The 17,525-nt window shown below is 40.6% G+C and overlaps 2 protein-coding genes across 2 annotated transcripts in view; one reads left to right on the forward strand and one right to left on the reverse strand.

Moving 5' to 3' along the window:
* Positions 1 to 4,065: 4,065 nt before the first annotated feature.
* LOC127898820 (uncharacterized) overlaps positions 4,066 to 17,525 on the forward strand; it is a 94,940-nt gene continuing 81,480 nt past the window's right edge. Inside the window, exons 1-2 of the mRNA XM_052431309.1 lie at positions 4,066 to 4,271; positions 4,383 to 5,908. Of these exons, the coding sequence (XP_052287269.1) occupies positions 4,066 to 4,271; positions 4,383 to 5,559 (1,383 nt within the window). The 3' untranslated portion in view covers positions 5,560 to 5,908. The remainder of the gene's footprint in view (positions 4,272 to 4,382; positions 5,909 to 17,525) is intronic.
* LOC102622603 (ethylene-responsive transcription factor ERF003-like) lies at positions 12,599 to 13,602 on the reverse strand. The gene is made up of 2 exons (XM_006465192.4): positions 13,432 to 13,602; positions 12,599 to 13,227 (listed from the first exon to the last, which is right to left on the reverse strand). The coding sequence occupies exons 1-2, from the start codon at positions 13,512 to 13,514 to the stop codon at positions 12,780 to 12,782; spliced, it is 531 nt and encodes a 176-aa protein (XP_006465255.2). The 5' UTR covers positions 13,515 to 13,602; the 3' UTR covers positions 12,599 to 12,779.

Below are 17,525 nucleotides of genomic sequence, written 5' to 3' on the forward strand. Positions count from 1 at the left end.
CATCCGCGAGGCAAATTTCCTGTAAGAGGCATAAGGCCATTCCGGCTAGAGGTCGAGAGGCGAGGAGACCCGGTCGACGGCAGTTGGCAAGACATGCTCTCCAGCCCGAGGATCTAGGCACGACAGCCACGCTTTCCCCAGAACCGTGGCGTAACACGCAAGATCCCACGTTTGCCCATAACGCAGCATAACGCAGCAGTCGGAGTCCCATACCGTCCCCCAAAAAAGCGGAAACAAGATCTCACAAAACCACGACAGCCACGCTTTCCCCAGAACCGTGGCGTAACACGCAAGATCCCACGTTTGCCCATAACGCGGCAGTCAGAGTCCCATACCGTCTCGAAAAAAGCGGAAAATTGGGATTCAGAGGAAGCCTATAAAAAGGTAGCCAACGAAGGTAAAGGGGTTAGCATTTTTTAGATTGGAAAAGAAATTCTAAAGAAGAGAAAACCACGAAAAAGCCATAAGATCTGTGGCAAGCGTTCCCCGAACCTTCATATCTGACTTGAGCGTCGGAGGGTTTGCGCCGAGAAAATAACCGGCGTACTCTGACTTGTCTGTGTGCGCAGGAACCTCTGGAGAAGAAGCCTTGCGAGGAGACCCCCTGGTCGTGATGAAGTTGATCGAGCAGAGATCCTGGTCGTAGAACGAGGAGAACCGGAATCTCGCATCAACATTTTGGCGCCGTCTATGGGGATGAGAGCAAAAAGCTTCTGTTGATAGCAAGAAGAGGGGTGAAACAAGTGAAAAGCAATGGAGACAGGAGGAAGTAGTGCACAAGGGGGTGATAGGAGGTTTAACGATTCCGTGACACTGAGGGAGATAGTCAGTGAAGCACGGGAAAAAGTCATGTTCGACCGGATGGAACGGATGGAAAAGCAGATGGAGACCTTGACAACCATCCTGCATGAGCTGCGGAGCGAGCGAAGGGTAACCCAAGAGGGAAGGGTGAGAGGCGGTGGAGTGGCACCAGGTCCCGATAGTGCGGGGAGAAGTCAAACCACTGGGAGATTTGGTGGTGAGAGAGATAACGTACCTCTGCGGGGAGAATTTCATAGAGAAAGAGAGCAGTTCCCGGCAAGACAGACTGGTGACGAGGACGAGGGGGTGGTGAATGCAGAGGAAACAGAGTTGAGGCAACACTTGCATGATGTAGAGCAAGAGTGGGATCAAGTTGCAGCACGTGACCCTGGTCGTGCAGTGCAGCTGGAGGAGGAAGTGTGCAGACTAGCGCAGATAATTGACGACATGCAAGGAAGGAACAGAGCCCCTGGTTGGAGGATAATGCTGGACGGAGAATCACCGCTCGCAGCAGAGATCATGAGGGCAGTTATTCCGAGAGATTTCCGCCTCCCAGACCTCAGATACTCGGGAAGAACTGATCCGCTGGTGCACATAGAGCGCTTCAACGACATAACTGGGGTACAAGGATTATCTCAATCCCAAAGGTGCAGGGTGTTCCCACTATCCCTTGAGGGACGTGCACTAAAATGGTACAAGAAACTTCCTCGGGGCAGCATTAAAACCTTCGAGCAGATGTGCCAGGAATTCGCAGAGCAGTTTAGTGGGGCAATGGCACCGGAAGATGACATGATGGAGCTGAAAAGCATGAAACAGGGGGAGCAAGAAACCCTTCGGGAATTCATCAAGAGGTTTCATCGGACTGTCCTCGACTTGGGAGCCTTCAACCACCCTCAGGCGTTAAGAGGATTGAAAGAAGGGGTGAAGATAGGAAGGCTGTGGTACAATTTGAGAAGCCCAGCTATTCAAACGTATGCAGCCGCATACGAACAGGCTAAGAGAGACATCGAGATTGAAGATGAGAAGGCTGCACGGATTAAGACAGACCAGTTAGAAGGGTTGGGGAGGAAAGAGAAGAAAGCATTACCGGGGAATGGGCCGATCAGGAGGAGGGACCACCAGGCCTCCGGTAGTGGAGCAGGAGGTCGGGTAACCGCTTACCAGCCTCATCAGAGGCCACCACAGTATCAGCGCAGCAGGGCGCAACCTCCTCGTTCCCCAGCTAGGGAGCCTTGGAGAAGGCATGAGTCGGCATCTGGTGGTCTTCATCAACATCCCCACGGTAGCAGAGCGAGCAGACCAGAAATACTTCCACCGCCCCCAACTCAGAGCGGGGCAAACAGAAAAAGAGCAGTGCACCTGATCGACCAGAACCCGGACTATGGGCGGTACACTTCCTTGAAGATGTCCCTGGATGAGGTGTACGAGGCCATAAAGGATCGAGGGCTGCTGCACCTCCCTACACCAATAACAAAGCTACCCAACAGGAGGGATAGAGGACGTTATTGTAAGTTCCATGGCACCCATGGCCATACCACAGCAGAGTGTAGAGATCTCAAGACCCAGGTCGAAGATTTGGTGAGAAATCGGTACCTGAACGAGTTTATGGATGGGATTTTCCCGATGGTGGCCACAACAGGTGAAGGAGAGCAGAGTGGTAGAAACTTGAGGCGCGAGCAGCCCGCAGTAAGGGTGATAGCTGGGGGCCCAACATTGGCCGGAGATTCCAACAGATCGAGAAAAAATTATGATAGGTACGCCATGACCAGTAAAGAGGTACTCTTCAACACCCCAGCAGCCAAACGAGCAAGGGTCAGGCAAGTGCCAATCATGTGGACGGATGAGGATGAGGAAGGGATTCTATACCCCCACGAGGATGCTTTAGTCATCAAGGCTACTGTCGCTAGCAAGAAGTTTGACCGGATACTGATTGATACAGGGAGCTCAGTTGATGTGTTATTTAAGTCAATCCTGGAAGAGATGGGAATAGCCGACCGGAAGTTGGAATACACCAATACCTCCTTGAAGGGGTTCGGAGGAGGGAAGCTGGTCCCTCTGGGCGTGGTCGAGCTGCCTATCACAATTGGGAGCTCCCCGACAGAAAGAACAATGGTACTGGACTTTGTCGTAGTGGATGAGGAAGGTCCTTACCAGATGATCCTAGGTCGGCCATTTTTAAGGATGAGCAAAGCGGTGTTGTCCAACCATTATCTGACTCTGAAGTACCGGGTGAATGGGGTAGTAGGAGTGGTACGAGGAGACCAGAGGATCGCAAGAAGCTGCTACTCCTCGGCAGCAAGGGAAGCAATGCAGATAACATCCCTCGATACCCGAGTGGAAAACAAGAAGGGCAGACAAGAACCTGTAGAGGATCTGGAAACAGTAAGCCTAGGACCAGAGAACCCGGAAAAGACGATCAGAATCGGGTCGAGACTTAAGGGAGAGCAAAAGCAGGAGTTGGTGAAATGCTTAGAGGCTCATGCTGATGTGTTTGCTTGGACACATGAAGACATGCCAGGGATTGACCCTGAGGTAGCATGTCATAAGCTGGCAATAAAGAAAGGTGCTCGGGCAGTAAGGCAGAAGAGGAGGTGCTTCAACCAGGAGAGGTATGAGGCTATAAATGGCGAGGTGGAGAAGCTCTTGAGAGCAGGGTTCATTCGGGAAGTCAGTTACCCTGAGTGGATATCGAATGTGGTGTTGGTAAAGAAGGCAAACGGCAAGTGGAGGATGTGTGTGGATTTCACAGACCTCAATAAGGCGTGCCCAAAAGACAGCTTCCCTTTACCAAAGATCGATCAGCTAGTAGATTCAACGGCTGGACATGGTCTGCTTAGCTTCATGGACGCGTTCTCGGGATACAACCAGATCCCCATGTACGAGCAGGATGAAGAGAGCACGGCTTTCATCACTAACCAAGGTTTGTTCTGTTACAGGGTAATGCCATTCGGTCTCAAAAATGCTGGGGCCACCTATCAAAGGCTGGTAAACAAAGTCTTTAAGCCATTGATTGGGAAAACCATGGAGGTGTACGTGGATGACATGATCACCAAGTCCAAAATCCCGAAGGAACACGTCAGACACCTCGAGGAGACATTCGAGTTTTTGAGGAAGTATAAGATGAAGCTCAACCCAGAGAAGTGTGCTTTTGGGGTGGAGTCAGGGAAATTCCTTGGATTCATGGTGAGCCATAGGGGGATTGAAGCAAATCCCGAGAAAATCCAGGCGATTGTGCAAATGACGTCTCCTCGTAACCTGAAGGAGATGCAGAGCCTCACGGGGAGGTTGGCGGCGTTGAGCAGATTCGTATCCAAGGTTACAGATAAGTGTCAGCCATTCTTTCAAGTGATAAGGAGGGGAAAGAAAACGGAATGGACCCCAGAATGCGAGGAAGCCTTCCGGAACTTGAAGCGATACTTGCAGCAAGCTCCGCTGCTGTCCACACCGAGGGAGGGGGACAAGTTGTATCTGTATTTGGCGATATCGGATCGGGCCGCCAGTTCTGTTCTGGTGAGAGAGGAAGAAGGAGTTCAGTATCCGATATACTACACCAGCAAGTCCCTGCTTGACGCTGAGACCAGATACCCACCGTTGGAGAAATGGGCACTTGCCCTTGTGGTTGCTGCTCGGAAGTTGAGGCCATATTTTCAAGCATTCCCGGTCTCGGTAATAACAAACCAGCCATTGCGTCAAACTCTGCACAAGCCAGATGCCTCTGATCGACTCGTCAAGTGGGCTGTAGAGCTGAGCGAGTTCGACATAGACTATAAATCCCGCGCAGCGATAAAAGCCCAAGCAATGGCCGATTTCGTAGCTGAATTCACAGAGCCCGAAGTATGCTTAGATCAACAAGATGCAGTTATAGGCAATGACGAAACTCAAGTATGGCAGATGTCTGTGGATGGGTCATCAGGGGAGCGGGGTTCAGGAGCAGGGATTGTCTTGGAAGGCCTAGAGGGGGAGAAGATCTCCTATGCTGTAAAGTTAGAATTTGCAGCCACGAATAACCAGGCAGAGTATGAAGCCTTGATAGCAGGTCTGGAATTGGCTAAGGCCGTGAAAGCAGACAGAGTTAAGATCAGAACTGATTCCCAGCTGGTTGCGAATCATGTCAGTGAAAGATTCCAACCAAGAGAGGAGAAGATGGAGCAGTACCTGAAGATAGTCAGGCAGATAATGGGGAAGTTCGAAGCAGTGGAGGTGATACAAATCCCCAGGGAGCAGAATAGTCGAGCAGACATTTTGGCTAGGATGGCAGCAGTAGCCGACCCAAAAATGCCAAAGTCGGTCCCTTTGGAGGTGAAGTCCAGCCCAAGTATCGATCAGAATTTGGGGGTGTTGCGGATAGAACAAAAATGCTCGTGGAGGGACCCGATAGTTTCATACCTTAGAGACGGGGTATTACCACCAGATAAGCTGCGAGCTCGCAAGATTAGAGCCCAGGCCTCGAGATACACGATGATTGATGGGGTACTGTATCGGCGAGGATATACACTACCGTTCCTTCGGTGTTTGGATGAGGACGACGCGGATTACGTACTGAGAGAAGTACATGAAGGAATTTGCGGAAATCATTCTGGCGGGAGGTCCCTGGCCCATAAGGTTCTAAGGCAGGGATATTTATGGCCGACAATGCACCAGGATGCGCAAGGGAAGACCAGGAGTTGTGTAAGCTGCCAGAGTTTTGCAAATTTCTCTAACCAACCACCAGAGAAGCTCACCTCCATGACCTCCCCCTGGCCATTTGCTCAATGGTGAATTGATCTGATCGGCCCATTGCCAAAGGCACGAGGAGCAGCAACACATGCAATAGTTGCTATAGATTACTTCACGAAGTGGATAGAGGTAGAAGCCCTTAGCAGGATCACAGAGAAGAAAACAACAGACTTCGTGTGGAGAAACCTGGTCTGTCGATACGGGATCCCTTATGCCTTGGTAACGGATAATGGCAGGCAGTTCGATAATCACAGCTTCAGGGATTTCTGCCAAAACCTCGGGATAGAGCTGAAGTATTGCTCGCCTGCTCACCCTCAATCGAATGGACAAGTAGAAGCAGCCAACAAGACCATCAAGAGGCTTTTGAAAACCAGGCTTGGAGCAAAAAAGGGTGCATGGGTTGACGAGCTGTCAGGTGTGCTATGGGCATACAGAACAACCCACAAAACCGCAACTGGGGAGACACCGTTCGCTTTGGCTTTCGGACATGAAGCGGTCGTGCCGGCTGAGATAGGAACGACCACACACCGGACAAATCATTTCAATGAGCAGGAGAACAACGAGCAGATATGTTTGAATCTTGATCTGCTAACGGAAAGGAGGGAGCAAGCAGCCGAGCGATCAGTCATTTACCAACAGAGGGTTGCTCGGTATTATAACCAGAAGGTAAACATACGGCAATTCAGGGTCGGAGACTGGGTACTGAGAAGAGTGAATTAGAGCACCAAAGATTCGACTCAAGGAGTGCTGGGTCCGAATTGGGAAGGGCCATATAGAGTCAAGCAGATAGCGGGACCCGGAGCTTACAAGCTGGTTCGCACGGACGGCCACGAGGTGAAACGCCCATGGAACGCAGCACACCTCCGAAAATACTTCCAGTAAGACTTGTTCACATTTGAAAGCTATTTTTGCTCATGTTCATTATCGTTTATCTTTCACGCTTTATGTCCAAACAATTTCATGTAAGTCGAATCCTGCCATTGATGGAACGTCGAGGAATTTCTTTCGCTTGAAACCGAGAAAATTCTCAAAGGCATGCAAAGGCTCAACAAAGTCTCAAAGCCTGTCTTATGGCGAGACAGAAGCCAAGCATGCCAGGATCTGCTCGGCCATGAGAAGGCGAGCAGAATCCCAATCCTCGAAGAATCCAAGGCATGCAAAGGCTCGACAAAGTCTAAAGCCTGTCTTATGGCGAGACAGAAACCAAGCATGCCAGGATCTGCTCGGCCACGAGAAGGCGAGCAGAATCCCAATCCTCGAAGAATCCAAGGCATGCAAAGGCTCCACAAAGTCTCAAAGCCTGTCTTATGGCGAGACAGAAGCCAAGCATGCCAGGATCTGCTCGGCCACGAGAAGGCGAGCAGAATCCCAATCCTCGAAGAATCAAAGACATGCAAAGGCTCCACAAAGTCTTAAAGCCTGTCTTATGGCGAGACAGAAGCCAAGCATGCCAGAATCTGCTCGACCACGAGAAGGCGAGCAGACTCCAAAGCATTCGAAGAAATTCCTGAGGCATGCAAAGGCTCACCAAGTCTCAAAACCTGTTTTATGGCGAGACAGATGCCAAGCGTGCCAAGATCTGCTCGACCGCGCGAAGGCGAGCCGAATCCCAGGCATTGAAGAATCTTCAAAGGCGTGTGGCAAAACCATGAGCAAAGCCGGAACCTGCTCGTCTAGACAAAGACAAGCAGATTCTCAAACGAAAATTAATTCATAATTACAACACAAGAAAGTAATCAAAAAATATTTTTATTAATTTGTTAATAATTAACAGAGAGGATTTGGTTTTCCTAATGAGGACGGACTCTTGGGTTGCCAGCATTTAACAGCGCCGAATCCCGAGGGTCTCATAACCGTCAGTTTGAAATTCAAATGGAAGGGGGGATTTCTGCCACGTCACCTCGTCCGCAATTAAATGCGACGTGATTCTTGGCAGCCTTTTCCAATCCCACGCGAGCGAGTACTAACGAGTTTCTACTGCTGGTCCACTACATTACCCAACACCAGAAACTGGGGGACCGGTGTTTGGGAGAAATACGTCGACGAGACCAGGCATGGTGAGCAGATATCTGATGGCAGAGTTTTGCGAACCGGTGTGTTCCGTAAAAGCCTGGTGCGCGGGGGAACAGGAGCAGAAATATCCTGCTCGTCCACGAGCACGTCATCCGCGAGGTAAATTTCCTGTAAGAGGCATAAGGCCATTCCGGCTAGAGGTCGAGAGGCGAGGAGACCCGGTCGACCGCAGTTGGCAAGACATGCTCTCCAGCCCGAGGATCTAGGCATGACAGCCACGCTTTCCCCAGAACCGTGGCGTAACACGCAAGATCCCACGTTTGCCCATAACGCAGCATAACGTAGCAGTCGGAGTCCCATACCGTCCCCAAAAAAAGCGGAAACAAGATCTCACAAAACCACGACAGCCACGCTTTCCCCAGAACCGTGGCGTAACACGCAAGATCCCACGTTTGCCCATAACGCGGCAGTCAGAGTCCCATACCGTCTCGAAAAAAGAAAAAAACTGGGATTCAGAGGAAGCCTATAAAAAGGTAGCCAACGAAGGTAAAGGGGTTAGCATTTTTGAGATTGGAAAAGAAATTCTAAAGAAGAGAAAACCACGAAAAAGCCATAAGATCTGTGGCAAGCGTTCCCCGAACCTTCATATCTGACTTGAGCGTCGGAGGGTTTGCGCCGGGAAAATAACCGGCGTACTCTGACTTGTCTGTGTGCGCAGGAACCTCTGGAGAAGAAGCCTTGCGAGGAGACCCCCTGGTCGTGATGAAGTTGATCAAGCAGAGATCCTGGTCGTAAAACGAGGAGAACCGGAATCTCGCATCAACAAAACTCTTTCCTTCTTTCTCCTTCTTTCCCCATCCCTTCACATGCATGGCCACATGATTTCCAAAATTACTTGCCCCCATTGGCATGTTAGCAGGCACATGCTTTCATCTACTTCAATATTAATTTCTTCTTATGTTTTCTAGGGTGGGACAAGGGCTATTCTATATTCTCTCTTCATTAAAATCAATTTAGAAAGTCATATATATATATATATATGTATATATATATATAAGATCACATAAATTATTAATAAATTTTGTGTTCTTTCGCTTTCTGACCATGTTTTTCATTTTTTTTTCCTAGGCGGCATACATGCCATATGTGGTTCCATTTCTATTATCTCTCTGTCTTTTCACTTATTCATCACATGGGCAGCCGTGTTTATATTTGAATGGCATGCATGTTTGTATTTTGAATGTTAGCTTAGCATGCACATGGTTTTAGCTGCTTGGTGGTACCATGTGTTATTGCTTTTCTTTTATGACCGCCGTTACCACATATCGCATGTACCTATGACATTGCATCGAAGATTATCTTGGAATAGAGTCTAGGTCTTAATTTGCTAGCTATATGCTTATCCGTTCTATGATTAATCATGATTTCTGTTCACTGCAACATGCCAAATGAGTAATTATATGTTGTCACCCATTTGATACAAGTGAATTGACACGCACACACGTGTCTACAAATTGTCATATAATCAATCATTAAGAAATAAAACCCCAACTTTATTCACGGACCTTATATAATATCTATGGTCCGTGTAGTGGAAGTTTTCAAGTAAATCTTATACTAATAAAATTTTTATAAGTAGAGTAAAATTTTAATATAGAAAATCTTAATTGTTTATCGACTATCAGTCGCCACTTTTAGAAAATAAAATTACAATTATACATAAGTATAAGTAGACAATTCTTCTTTTTTTTTAAGGCTATATTATGAGAAGAATGAAAATATTATGAAAATAAAATTAAGATAATTTAGACAATTTAACTCTATAATATCTACTAATAAAAGCTCCAAAATTTAAGATTCTCCAACAAGTATATGTAAAAGGATTGTTTTAATCATTCAAAAACTCCGCTTTAGTCACAATCAAACGACGAAACAAAATATTGTAAAGAGCTTTTGATATTAAAACTTGTTTTGGCAAATAGAGTAACCACACCGAACAAGCATTACGAATTAATACAAATATTACCCATAAATGAACAAAATATACTGTATCACAACAGTGTTGTAATTATATATGTGGTCAATGGTAACATGCATGAAAAGATTTATGAGACTAGAAAAATTGTTGATGTAGGTAAATCAAATTACGTGATTGACTTGGTGATGATGAGGAGATAACAAAGTCACATGCGGGTGAGCGGGTCTACAAATTCCTGGGACTGCTAGTTTGTAAGGCCATGTTTGTCAGCACGAGTTTTTGAATCCCAAGCAAAAGCTTAGTGCGTGGATATCGCTATCAAAAAAAAAAAAAGAAAAAAGAAGAAGTGCTTTTCCCAAATTGTGGATACAAGTCATGAGCAAACAACTATCTCAAAGGATCATGCTTTGCTTCATCAGCAATTATATATACATGTTTCATTTAAGCATATATACTTAATTACATACTTCAACAATAAATCCATTTTCCTAAAAGTTTTAGATAAAAGATGATGCGTAATATTTTTGAGTAGTGATATTTGAACCTCTTAAATTATCTTACTAAACCTGATTTTTGAATTTATCTTACTACTTTCTAAAATTACTATCTCTATAGCATAACCATCACACCCACCTCTTCACCACAACAAGTTCATCATTGACATCAAACCACCACCACCCATTTTCTTCATCATAAATCTATCACCTCCACCAATATATGATGAGTTTTAATGTTGGGTTTTGTTAAATTTTATGAACAAATGATGTGTTTTTTTTTTATAACATTAGTTTTAATTTTATGTGATAATATAAAATTTGATCTAATTTCAATTTGGAAACTAATTAGGAGCTAATATTTCATTCAAACTATGAATAATTAAAAAGACAAAAGAGATGCGAGAGATGAGAAGTTAATGTATTGAGAGCCTGAAAGAAAAAAAAAATTCAACAGATTTAATAAAGTTTATTGTTTATAATTTTTTTTTTGTGGAGATTTGATAAACTATTTATATGTTGTCTCTTAAGTACTTCAAAATCATTTTGGAACAGGTGATTGGGTGTGAAGAATCAGTAACAAAAAGAAATTATGTTTGATTTTATTTAAATTAATTTTTGTCCTCTCATGTAATTTTAACTAAGAATAGAGCTATAAAGCTGGAAATGAGGCTTCAATTGATTTTCCGGGAGGTGCCAATAGCACCACAATGACAGTCCATCGCAATCGAAGCCCACTAAAGTCCAACATATAATGTTAAATTCCCAAAAAATACTAAGAAAACTTGAACCTCCACTTTAAAATTAAGTGGAACAGTAGCCCATATAGATTTTATGCGTAACGCCAACATGTAAAAAGACTATTTTGGACATGAACGTACAAGAATACCATAGTAGATTCCCATAGAATAGTAACAATAATGAAAATATTTAAAAAAATGTTAGAAATTTGGAGTGAATTTTTTTTTTCAAATAAAACAAAAATGTCCCTAAAAAATTCTTTTTTTTTTCGCTGTTAAAGGTATGTTGTGCTTAGAGTATTATTAAAAGACTCTCCTAATTTAATTTTCAAATATCTATTTGTTTACTTATGTGGCAAATAAAAAAGTATAAAAAGAGCAAAAAAATTAGTCATTTTTCAAAAATTCTTTAAATAAATATATCTTCATATTATTTTAATTAAAATTTTTTCTCCATCGAAGTAATAATAATTATAACACAATTTTTTTCAAGAATGAAAAAATAAAAAATAATATAATATTAAATTAAAAGCTTTAAAAAATTCTTCAAAAAAGATTTTTTAAGAATTTTTTAAATGAGAATGTCTTTCTCTTTCTTCAATGTTAAAAAGAAAGAATGAGAGATTTTTTTTTTTTAATGATACTCGTATCAAATGCTAGATTAGATAATTTAGCATCCAATAAAACTTTGTATTTATTAATTAAATAAATTTAATTTTTTATCACCATATGAGAAATTAAAAGCGACTGATAAGCTACAGATAGGTCAAAAGTGATCCTTTGGAAAGTGATGTTTCTGAAGAAATCAATTGATGATCCCAAAACTTGTCAAGTCTCTTATCAACTTTAATAATAAAGCTAACGAGAATGTTTATCGAAAGAGGCAATGCATCGTCAGTGACTCCCAAATATTTGAATCCCGTTCATATTGGTAAATGAAAAGGATGCATAACAAAATGTTGACACGTACATAATTTAATTTTTTTATTTGATATTTTAAATTTTATAATCCCAAAATTTTAAATAGTGTCTTTGATAACTTTTAAAATTTTATGTTTAGCATTAATTTTGAAGTTACATGTGCCAAGGACTTAATGGAGTAGCTTTCATGCAGTATTATTTTATTTGATATTTGAGTTTGAATCTTTAAAAAATTAATTTTAACTTTATCTATCGCTCTACCTTTTAAAAAATAAATACAATTTTTTTTACAAAATAAGATATTTATAAGAGAATTAGTTTTCACTTCAGAATGACCAAAATGTAGTTGAAAAATACAGCTTGCATGACATTCAATATCAAAGACAACATCATTGAAGAAAATATTTTTTCTATTATTAACATGTCTTCTTGTCATCCTAAAAGTGAAAATGACCATTTAAAAACTAATGACTTTGAAATTATTTTTTTAAATCTGAAAATATATTATCATTATTTTTTATTTTACTCAATAATTTTTCCAGAGAAGTTTATGATTTTTAATATTTCTTTCAATTATTGACCCTACGAACTGATTGATGATTACTAGTTTAGGCTTCATTCATTAAACCTAAAGATCATGATGAAAATTCCAGTTATGATAATAAATCTACATTAGAAGACACCAAATGAAAATTAAAAAAAAAAATCCCTTAAAATTTGCAAGCCAAAAAAATATAAAATAAAATAAAAATCCTCCTAATCCATCTCTCTTTTGCACTTCTAGATTGAGGATTCTTTCCCCCCTTTGAAATTTATGTACATGAAGATATAAAAAGAAACAAAGCATATATGCATACATGTAAAAGCCAAACGCTGATATCATCATATGCCCTTTACACGTTCATCTTTAATGTCAGCCGTATAATATGATCATATACCCCAATTCCCTTTGAGTGATTCACATTTATTCATGCTACTTTTATATCTACATTCATATTGTCACCTAAATGACTTGATAGCTTGAGAGCTACATAATCAAGATTAACCAAAACAAGAAACTTAATTGCAATAGCAATTAGAAAATGGTACATTTTAGAATATATGTTTATTTATAACCTAAGTTGAATTGCCACAACAAAGCTCAATAGAGCCATAATCAAGCAATTCCTCTATCATTTGCTCTATATGATCATCTTCAAGTGCTTTAAACTGTTGACTGTTATTAGTACTTCGAACTTGAGTTTCCTCATTAATCCATTTTGTCTCCGGCCATCCGGCGCTCGCATCGATGCTTTTTCCGGCGAATGGTTTACACTGTGATTGAAGTACTGCCGGCGGTTTCGGTACATTTTTTTTGGTCGCTTGGAGAGATGCCATGTGACATTTGTGTAACTTTGCTGCCAAAGTTGCTGAGAGAAGCTTAGATGAGGATGATTGTGGCTCGTTTGGATTGTACGGGAAATTTGTACGTGCTTTCGGCCCGCACATGAGCCTTGCTGCCTCATCATATGCTCTTGCTGCATCCTCTGCTGTCTCAAATGTGCCTAACCAGATTCTCGTCTTTCTGCACGCCAAAAATTACACTGATTCAGTAAACGTTATTAATAACACCAAATACAGGAAAAGGCCAAAAGGGTATGCGAAGATCATGCGAAGAGTATGAAAAAAAAAGAAACGTTTGGCTCATGTGCACATGAAAAAAATTAGAAACGTTTTTCGATAACTAAGGAGAAAACGTCAAGTAATGAGGCTGGGAATAGAGAATTACAGGAGAGGGTGGCGGATTTCTGAGACCCAAGAGCCCCAGTGCCTTTGACGGACGCCGCGATACCGCTGCTGTGGCCTAGCCATTGTGGAGCGGAAACCAAACGTTTCTGATGGTTCCTGAACTGGAAAAGTGTCTGGGGAAATGTCTGTGAGAACAAGCAGCTGGAGATGTGGGGGGTTTTTTGAGGTTAAGATCACAAGGCTTTATATAAGCACATATTGCGGCCTTCTGGGCAATCAATCAATGTATAGATTGGGACCCACAAGAGTTTTTAGTCGTTCGTCTTGATTTCTTTAATAATAACCTCTTTTGTAAATGGGTGAAATATTTTACATGGGTAATATCACTCCATTAAAGATATTTTTTTTTTTTAGTGGTAAATCATTTCTTTTCTTACTGTATGGGTAGTAATTCGAGTCATCGCGCATTTATATTGGGTGTTGATTTTCTTTGAAATATAGTATTCATAATCGTCATCACATAATTGATATTTAAATGATTTCAGTAAGTTACATCGTTGTAATTTATTAAAAAAAAGTTAATAATGAATTATCCAGTACAGTGACGGCTGAGTTCTGCCCAAATTCAGATCATGATCTATTGCAGCCACAAAGGGACAAGTAGAACGCACCTCGCTTTCTTAACATTTAAGTTAGTTCAGGATTTATATACAAATTCCTTGTTTCTTTTATGAATGAAATTAATGGTTTTAGAGAGTGAGAGGGCTGCTGGTATTTGTTGTATTAGTAGTTAGTGGACACGGGTACGTGGCTCACATCACATTTACTAAACATAGGAAACCTACCCATATGCCACAATGTGAAGCCAAGACAGAAACCCATGTTTGATGTAATTTTCAAGCCCATGCCCCTCACCATCCTCGGCCTCTCATGCACATTCTTATATTTTTTTTGTTCTTGCTTTCGAGGGCTTTTGTCTTTGTACGCTAGTAGCTGCCATATTTGACCACAACTTCCATTTTTGCTCGCATTAGACAGACCAAGTTTACGGAAGAGATAATGACATCAATTGTAACACTCTTCTTTTGTCTCCGTCAATTATTCTTTTGATCATCTCTCAAGGATTCAAGGGTTTCTCACATGCCTTTGCTATTATGGTTAATGGTTCTAGTTGCAATTTGCAGCTGCCATTTATATTTATACAGAGCCTAACCTGTTTGGGTATAGGGTCTTGTAATATTATATAACATATATTTTTAGAACATTCAACGGTATACTCGAAATAGGAAACCATCCAATAACTTGATGGCGAACTATGAGTTTGAGCTCATCATGTGAATAGATGGAGAGGTTGATATTATTTTAAAATATATTTAGAAGTAAATCCAGCTGATTCTATCGACCAAATATCATAACTGCACCATCTTAGAGTTGATCTAAGAGGTTTTTGTAATTTTTTTCTTTTTGGGTACATATCAGTAAATTTGTAATATATTATTTAAAATATAATACATTATACTTGTAATATTAAAAGTCATTCGTTGATGAAATATAACCACATAAGAATAACGTAATTAATAATCACACATTTTGGCAATCATATAAAAAATAAATCCACTCAAAATCGTTTGGCACCTGGCACCTGGAGTTTACCTTTATTAAGAGAGATCAATAATTAGAAGCCTTATTTATTTATTTATTTATTTATGTTTTTCTAAAGCCATTAGATGCCATGTTGAATCAACGAAATTGAAATGAGATATAATCTCACATCATTCTTTGCTCTTTTTACCTCTACAGAGGAACAAACATTACACACCACAAATGTCTAGGAAGTCTAGTGGTGACCTCTAGAAAAGGAATAGTTTGTAACCAAGATTGGTAGCAAGATATTAGTTCATGACGACATTGCATTTATTAACTCATTGTCGTGCACAAAGCTTTATGCATTGTGCATGTATTCTGAATTTTGTTAACAATTTGCGTCATCTTCACAATTTTCACAAATTTGTTTATTACCAAAACAAGACCATGGTATCATTAACCTTTTGCAGGAAAAAAAAATTCAATAATTAGCTGTTTATTATGAACAATAAACCGACGTATTGCACGAGTTGGCTAAATCATTGAATAAGCTATACGCATGGAATAGAGAGAATAGGCACATCTTTGTTAACCCTGTCCTAGGGAGATGTTGCAATTTATGCTTGGCTTCCTGTCTTCTCTTTATTGGTGTATCTGTCAGATTTTGAAGTGAGAAGATGCTGTATCTGTGTTCTGACTTCATATTTCTTTGCTAATTTTGATTACTTGGTGGTCTTTTTCGTCCGGTCTTTTTGGGAGTGGAGATTTCTTCCGATCTTTGCGGGAGTGAACTGAGGAGGGGAAGCAAAAAATGTGTGGTGCACGTGAAGTTTTCAGTTGATGAGATTATAACAAGATGGCAGCAATTGCCGAGAGGGAGTCACTTGATATTTGAGTATGACTTCACAGAAATAGGAATTTGGACATCGAATCACATAAAAATCTTAATGTGTGTTTTATTATAAAGCACTATATTTTTATGCATTAAATTTATTTAATTAACTTTTAATTAAAATTGATAAGCCTGCTAAAATGGGCTAAACCACTGAATGGCTTGAATTTGGATTCATGATTATATAAGAACCCAATTTGCGGTTAATTGATGATGCACATTCAAATAGACACTGAAGAGTAATGAAAATTTGCATACACTGTAAACAACTTGAATTTCTATTATTGTCGCACTTGCACTAAGATCAAGACATATCATAATCATTTTATCGTCGTTGTAGGCCCATTGATTTTCAGCTTTGTTGAGCTTGAGCCAACATATTTTGAATGATTTTTTGAAATATTTTGACAATAGATTTTGGATGATATGGGATTTTTCTTTCTTGTGGAATTATTGGTGATCCCTCAAGAATTGAGAGATCAAATTAGCTATCATTATTGTCTTTTCCACTTTAATAGTGAACAGCCAGCTCTTAAAAAGTATATGGAATGCTTGGGTTAATGGCTAGCTATAATGACAAATCTCTGCCATGGTATTTTGGCTATTATTACCAATCACTCAAATTTTATTTTCCACTAAGATAGTTACATAATAATTATTATGCCTCTAATTATGTTTCTTGGTCTCTCTATAAGAAAATTTAAAATAATTTTAAATTGAACACTAATAGAAAATGACGTTACTTTGATTTACTATTTTTTTTTAATCTATCATGCGAATTGTCTGTCATCAAACAGGAAAAATGCTTACTTGTGTGATGCTTTGTAGCATGTTCGAGGAACAAAATCAGGCAACCCAACAAAAGGAAAGATACTAATAATCTTTGTTTGTATTGGAACTTATTACTGCATATTATTTTAAGGGACAAAAGAGATTTAGTAAGAAGGGCCAAGAAAACCTAAAAGGGTTTTAATTTGCGACTTGGAGGGAAAAAAATAATAAAAAAAGGTAAAATTAAAGGCAACGCGTGCTTTGATAAAATCATACATAAGTCCAAAGACAAAAAGGCAAAATTTTTCTATGAGCAAAACACTTTATTTTGTGGCGTTTTTTGTGTTCTTTTCTTTACATTTACTCAAAGAATTATGACTTCTGTAATGCACTCGAGATTCTATCATCACATCATATCATCCTCCATGCAAACCTTAAAAAGTTGCTTAATTTGGGCGGACGACTTTCATGGAGCCCTTTGATTTTGTGGATTACAGTTAAATAACCTTTTGATTTAACTGAGCTAGAACTTCTTGATCATATTCTTGAACAGGTGTCATTACGATAAGTAAACCGATTTTTACTGCTTATTAGTTCAACGGATAAAATATTTTGAAGTGATATAATAGGTTTGGAGCATAAATTTGAGAGTTCCAATCTACCCACACAAATGTGTAGATGATTATATTTAAACCAATGCAAAACCTTAAAACAAATTAAATGGGAAGAAGAATTAGGCAACATTAGTTTGACTCTTTGAGCCACTCTTTTTCTTTATTCTTCTAATTTAATACAATGTGAGGGCATCTTTGCCCTGGAAAATGAAGAGTTAAAGAAATTCGATTCTAAATTTACAAGTATGAGGGAAGCGAAGAAAGGGAGGCAAT

The sequence above is a fragment of the Citrus sinensis genome, chromosome 7 (assembly GCF_022201045.2).
Source record: "Citrus sinensis cultivar Valencia sweet orange chromosome 7, DVS_A1.0, whole genome shotgun sequence".
NCBI classification, from domain to species: Eukaryota; Viridiplantae; Streptophyta; class Magnoliopsida; order Sapindales; family Rutaceae; genus Citrus; species Citrus sinensis.

Coding starts and splice junctions, on each gene's coding strand:
- LOC102622603 (XM_006465192.4), bottom strand. CDS start 13,514: ATGGCTAGGCCACAGCAGCGGTATCGCGGCGTCCGTCAAAGGCACTGG. Junction 13,228..13,431: donor GAAATCCGCCACCCTCTCCT/GTAATTCTCTAT, acceptor TTTGGCGTGCAG/AAAGACGAGAATCTGGTTAG.